Below are 6,132 nucleotides of genomic sequence, written 5' to 3'. Positions count from 1 at the left end.
AAAAACCTCAATGGCCAACAGACAAAGTGATGGTGTACATAATGAGACACATGAACACGGCACACTTACGCACACCACCGAAGGCCAAAAGAAAAATCCCCCTGGAGAAGAGTTGTGTGTGGGAGCCACTGGCGGCGTAGCTGGAGGTAGTGGAGTTCAGGTGGGGTGGCTGACGCCCAACTACATACGTAATTGATGAAATATAAATATGATTGTGCGGCCGGGTTGTGAATGAGGGGGGAGGGTTTGTTGGGTGCTGGCTGCTTGGCAATCATCAAATCAAATAATCCAATAATAATTATAAGCGTGGCGCGCACTTCTGACTCCGATTTCGATTCCCCACGTTCCGATGGCGAATCTTTCGCACGACGGCACTTCGTTGACTTCATTGACGTCCACGTTCCGCGACGCCCGTTGGAAGCGTCGGCGTTGACTGCGCTGCCACTCCGCCGCTCCGCCGCTCCGCCGCTCTGCTACTGCCATACCGCTCTGTCGCGGAGATAGCAAGATAGCCGTAGAAGGGCAGGCACAGGCAGATAGCAGGAGCACCCCAATGAAGCGGTAACGCCGACTGCGACGCCGACGGAGGCAGCGACTGCTGCTGCTGCTGGGACTGCCTCACAGGCGGCAATCGCCGGCGATTTTCGTATAAATATAAAATTATGCGACGGCCCGAAACCATGAATCAGTTTCGCTTAGACACACGCCAATGCTAATTGTCCCGCGTTGTGAACCCAGCCCAACACAATCGGAGAAAAGATACCGAAACACCCGCGACACACAATTACCAATCCGCTCTAGAACGAACGCCAATAGATTAATATTATAATAGCCCATCTGACTGAACTGATCAGATCTGATCTCCGATCTCTCCAGTTATCACTGGCATTGCCACCGCCACACACACACAGTATTATGGATGTTGCCAAAATAGAACGTGATCCGGCCCCAAAAAAGCGACTTCACAGTGAGTATTGATCGGTTTGGGTGCAAAGTCCCTGCGAAATTAGATCACCGCTTTCCCAGTTAGAAGATTACTTTCCCCGTTCGTTTCGCAATTGTTTATAAAAAGATGATTTGCTAGCTGGCTGGCTAGCTGGCCCATTACGGAATACCTTCGATCGGTTCCCATGATTAATGCTGTGTGCTCAACTTGGCCAGCTTGCCAGTTTGGCTATTTGGCTTGGCAGTGTGCTAGTGCCTTCTGCTTTCTGGGCTTTCTGGGGTGAATCCCCCATGCCGGACGGCGAGTGATCGAACTGTTAATAATCGGCTTCGACGCTAATGCCAATGCTAGTGAATGGCAAGGTGGAATGTGCGAAGGCGCGATGGTGTTACCTCCAAAAGGGGCTCAATTAAAGACAGGTTAATTATAAGCAAAAATTTATAAAAATAGCAACTTAAATTTGATACAACAAGTGCTCGTGCTCGGCTCCAACCATATAGATTACCTATCATATGTAGATAGTTGTAAATGGTAGCAGTGAAATCCCCCCATTCAGTTGGCATTTGCCAATCAATTCGTCAACACTTCCACTCGAAGCCCTCTTCCCGACTATCTAGATAGCTCACATGACCAATTTCCATCCTCGAATGATAAGAACACCAGCAACTTTCGCTGGCCAAGATCGTAGTGCATTAATCATCACATCGCGTTCAAGCAGAACTTTCCAATATCTCGATTACCGCCCAATTAGTGTTTATGGCCTTGGCCAGCTGATCAACTTGGCCAACCGCAGCGACAGCAACAACAACAAATAGTACTGACGCAGCACGTGCCTTATCGCAGTCGCAGAACCGCCGACAGCTCAGTCGGCGTCGTTATCAAGTCGCTGACCTACGACAACAGAGCCGCCGAGCGGCTGGCTGGATTGTTATTGGTCGGTGCGGAGCGAGCGGTCTGCTGAGCGGCGGCAAATCGAATTATACAAAGGTCGAGAGCGCTGCTATGGGCGGTGGGCGGTGGGTGGCACGCTGGCTACGTCACCGTTGGCCGCAGACTCCGCCGCCGACGCGCAGAGCGTCTGGGTAGCGTCTGGTCTGGTCTGGCCTGGTATGGTCGCGTCGGGTCGGGTCGGGTCGGAAATCGTGAATCGAAATCGAAATCCGAAATCCGAAAAAAAACCCAAATACCTATGAGTAATCTTTCTGGTGAAATTCAGCCAAAAGGCGGCCGAGAGAGCGAGAGACGGCCGGCCAGTGCGACTGACTTTGAGAGCATGATAAATGCTCGAAAACCGTATCAGAAAATTGCTCAAGGCCTCGAACGGGTCGGGCTGCTGTAATTGCACTCACTCACTCGCTCGTTCGCTCACTCGGGCGCTCATGCTCGCACTCGCACTCGCAGCCGCGATCGATTGGGATTGGGAGATCGGCACGGAGAATGAGTCGAGCCGAGTCGAGTGGAAGTGGGAATGCGTGAGCGACGCCAGGAGGCTGGAGGCTTACAAATTTTCGAGCGCCGCTGCAGCGGCAGTCACTTAGCCATCAGCCGTCGAGCGGGAGAGACCGTGGAGCGATCAGCAGCAGCATTGTGATAGTGATAGTTGGCCAGCCAGCTAGTCAGCCATTTAGCCAGTTAGCCAAGTTAGCCGAGTTAGCCCAGTTAGTGTAGTGTTAGTGATAGGCGCAATGCCAGCCTTTACCTTAAACGGTACGCCCGCATTTCCACCACAAACACACACCCCACACCCCACCGCCCACCACCCACTGCAAACTGAAACGATGGCCAATCCACTAACGCATCCACCATCTCTTCCACTTGCAGTCAGCCAACAGAGCCAAAGCAGCCGCAGCACCGGGAGTACACACAGCAGCTGGAGCTGCCACAGCCGGCAGGTGCTGCTTGTGATCATGATCCTGGGCGTCGTGATGCCATTCACCAAGGCGCGACACTTGCGCGACCAGGTGGCACTGGACTACGCCTACGACGAGGACAACTCCGGCCGATCTTCCTCGTCGTCATCCTCATCATCGGGTGGCGACATCCTGCCCGCCTTCGATGTCAATCCGTATCGCGGTCTGGCCGAGAGCTTCGGTGAGGGCAGCTACGACAGTGATATGAGTCTCAGCGAGAGCAGCTACGAGGAGATCGCCCAGGCGGCCATCCGGGCTGCCAGGCGGGAGATGCGCCGCCAGAGGACGCGGCACGCGCGCAGCCACAACCTGCGACTCTTCTCCGGCAAGTCAGATATCCCGGAGTGGGAGAACCCATGCGGAGGCACCTACACGGCCGACGAGAGCCTCAGCGATAGCAGCGCCAGCCAAGGACGAGTTATCAAGCGCAAGGTGAGCATGCAATCCGAAATGTTATACATATAAATTTGAATGGGAGATGGTGACCTACCTCAATCTTAGCTATCACTTAGATTTGCTTCAGTACTCAATACAAGTTAGCTTAAGGGCAATGGAGGGAAGCAACCTACCCCAAGGCTCAGAAATGAGTTATATGCCAGCTTTTCTTACAGTGTTTGATAACAGTTTACATTTACATAGTCGCAATGCAACTTCATAGATACTGAGATACTTTTGTGCGTTGCGTGTCCTGTTGGCATCTTTAACAGGACAGCTACTTTACTTAGGCAGTTAGTTGAACCCGAAACGTTCGAGAAATTCTGTCACACAGCCAATATGCATTACTCATCGATTCCCCCCGCTCTCCCTTTGTAGCACCTCGAAAACTTGCGGAACATCACGATGAGCGAGTACAAAGACATAACCCACCGCGCCACCCTGGAGTACGGCAATCTGCAGCACTGGCAGCGCGAGTACAAGTTCCTGCCGAACATGACGAAGCCCACAAGTGCGGTAAGTTAGACCGATGCAGACCGCGCCGAAGAGTTCCATCCAAACCGAGGCGGTGAGACAGAGTGAAGCGGACCTGCTCCGCCCTGGGCGGCGCAGACCAGTTTCCCAGTCGGCCCGCCTCATTTGCATGCCCTTCCCAGCTGCGCAGCATCCACATGCAGCAGTGACTGACGAGCACTCTTCTACTCAATTTGCAGGTGAAGCTGAAGACCTGGTACCGCCACATGCAGACCTTCGTGGGCAGCTTCTCGTATCTGGGACGGGCGCAGTACAAGTTCCGCAAGGATCAGCAGAAGAGCCTCAACGAGGCGGTCACCAAGGAGCTGCACGACCTGCTGGTCAGCGCGCGCTACATGCTCTGCGAGATCGAGTCGACCATCAACGCCTCCTATCCGAACAGCAATGGTGCGAAGCTCAGCCGCGTGAGCCGGCAGGCGATGGAGGAGCGGCTAAACTTTCACACGCCCGCCAACGGATCCATGGAGGCGGACCAGCGCGACCTGAAGGTCAGCAAGGAGCTGTACTTCCAGTATCTGGACAACGTGTGGAAGACCCTGCACCGCGTCCTGCGGCGACCGCGACGCAATAGTGCCGAGCGGCGCCACCTGGCGTCGATCCACGGAACTGGAGCGAGCGGCCTGCGGGCGGGCAGCTCGGAAATGCTCGACGTGGGCTCCTCGAACGGATCCGGTGGCAGTTCCGGCTCCGACGGCGGCTCCAATGAGTCCTGAGCCCTCAGCACCTAACTCTGAGCCCGATGAGCCGGTCAGCCGGGTCAACATCACGCCCTTCCAGTATTACAGCGAGTACTTACAGCTGCACATTCCCAAGCTTAGCAGCTTTCCAGCTCTGCAGCTTCCAAGCCAAATAGAGGACCACCCGACCAATCGAGCGGGCGAGAACGAAGAATTTTTTTCGAATGCCATTTAGACACGTACTTTTAGTATTTATTTATTTATTGAATATTGAGTATTTAGTATTAGAGCGCCTTCCATTCCAGTTGCCAAACCAAGCCAATCTAATCCACTCCATTTAACCCCATTTCCCATTTGCACTTCCATGCGGCTCAGTGCCAACTCGACTATTTATTTGCCATTTAGAATATGGACCCTTTTTTTTCTCTATGTGTAGTAACTTATTTATTTATTTATTTATGTATATCAATATTGTATTTATACCTATTTATTTGTGCAACGGCGAGATAAACTCGCCAGCAAAAGCCCAACAAAAACCCAGCCACAAACAAAAAAATGCTTAAATCTACTGTGATTTATTTTAAGTACTTTTTTTGAATAGTTCTTAGTGATTGTGAAAAAAACACGAAACGATTGTGAATGAAAACGAAGCGAAGTATTGTACAGACATTCTTGTGCTTAGTTGTAAGTTTGTGCAAAATAAACTTAGAAAAGACAAAAAACAATGGTGCATATTCTTTTGGGACAGTTTATTACTATTTTAAAATTTATAGCGATTTATTACTTCCCTGGAAATACATAGATTTTTGAAATACAAGCGGAACAAGTCTATGCCTATTCTTTTTTGCTGAGGTATTTATCTACAAATTTATGAGTTAATGAGCCCTCCACTAAATAGCTTTTGATTACTCACTAACAAAGAGCTTTACCTTCGGCATGGCGAAATTGATATACCCTTGCAGACAAAATATATATATATGTTGTTCACTATAATATCAATTACGTGGACATAATCTTTAGCAAATTTAAGCATACACAAAGTGTATTCTAAGATTCTGTTATTCAGATAGCTTGAAAATAAGTTAGCAAAGAAAAGTAAGTTGATGTGTTTTTGCTGAACTTTCTAATAAAACAATATACTAAATAAACTTAGCAAATTGCCAATGTAATTGAATAAATAACTATATTCGATTGATAGATAACTGAAAGAATAGTACATAGAAACATGTAACTTAAGGTTAAATACACTCTGGCAGAGCACTCAGAGGTGACAATAATCAGTCAGTTGAGACTGATTGGGTCCACCATCGACGATAGCAAACTGATAGCCCAGCCGATCGGTTCGATGGGAGCTCTCGACACTTCCGATCGGAAGCTGCTTATCGGCCAATTATGGGGCGTATCTACGCCTTATGACCCTATAAGCCCGCCACTTGGGACACTTGTCCGCTGCTAACCCAGATAAACGCTTCTGGAGTGTTGCCCCTTAAAGCGGACAAGAGGCGTGGAGGATCGCGTCGCGGTTTCCGTTTGCACTTCACGGAGGAATCGGTGCGTCCGCTGCCCGCATTCCTTATCGAGGACGCGCATCTTATCGGGTTATTCATGCCCGCGGCATGCGGTCGATGCA

At 50.4% G+C, this 6,132-nt stretch overlaps 1 protein-coding gene across 2 annotated transcripts; it reads left to right on the top strand.

Annotated features, from left to right (window-relative positions):
- Positions 1–701: 701 nt before the first annotated feature.
- On the top strand, positions 702–5,209 carry LOC6614839. Of its 2 annotated transcripts, none has more exons than XM_032726194.1 (4): positions 702–967; positions 2,768–3,288; positions 3,670–3,807; positions 4,005–5,209. In XM_032726194.1, exons 1-4 carry the CDS (start codon positions 916–918, stop codon positions 4,536–4,538), a joined length of 1,245 nt encoding a protein of 414 aa, XP_032582085.1. In that variant the 5' UTR covers positions 702–915; the 3' UTR covers positions 4,539–5,209. The 2 variants fall into 2 exon arrangements, with proteins under 2 accessions (XP_032582085.1, XP_032582086.1); XM_032726195.1 differs by lacking the exon at positions 702–967 and adding an exon at positions 2,450–2,653.
- Positions 5,210–6,132: the final 923 nt, after the last annotated feature.

The sequence above is a fragment of the Drosophila sechellia genome, chromosome X, assembly GCF_004382195.2.
Source record: "Drosophila sechellia strain sech25 chromosome X, ASM438219v1, whole genome shotgun sequence".
NCBI lineage: Eukaryota > Metazoa > Arthropoda > Insecta > Diptera > Drosophilidae > Drosophila > Drosophila sechellia.
The sequence above is the reverse complement of the archived record's forward strand: the minus strand, read 5'-3'. Positions and strand labels throughout refer to the sequence as shown.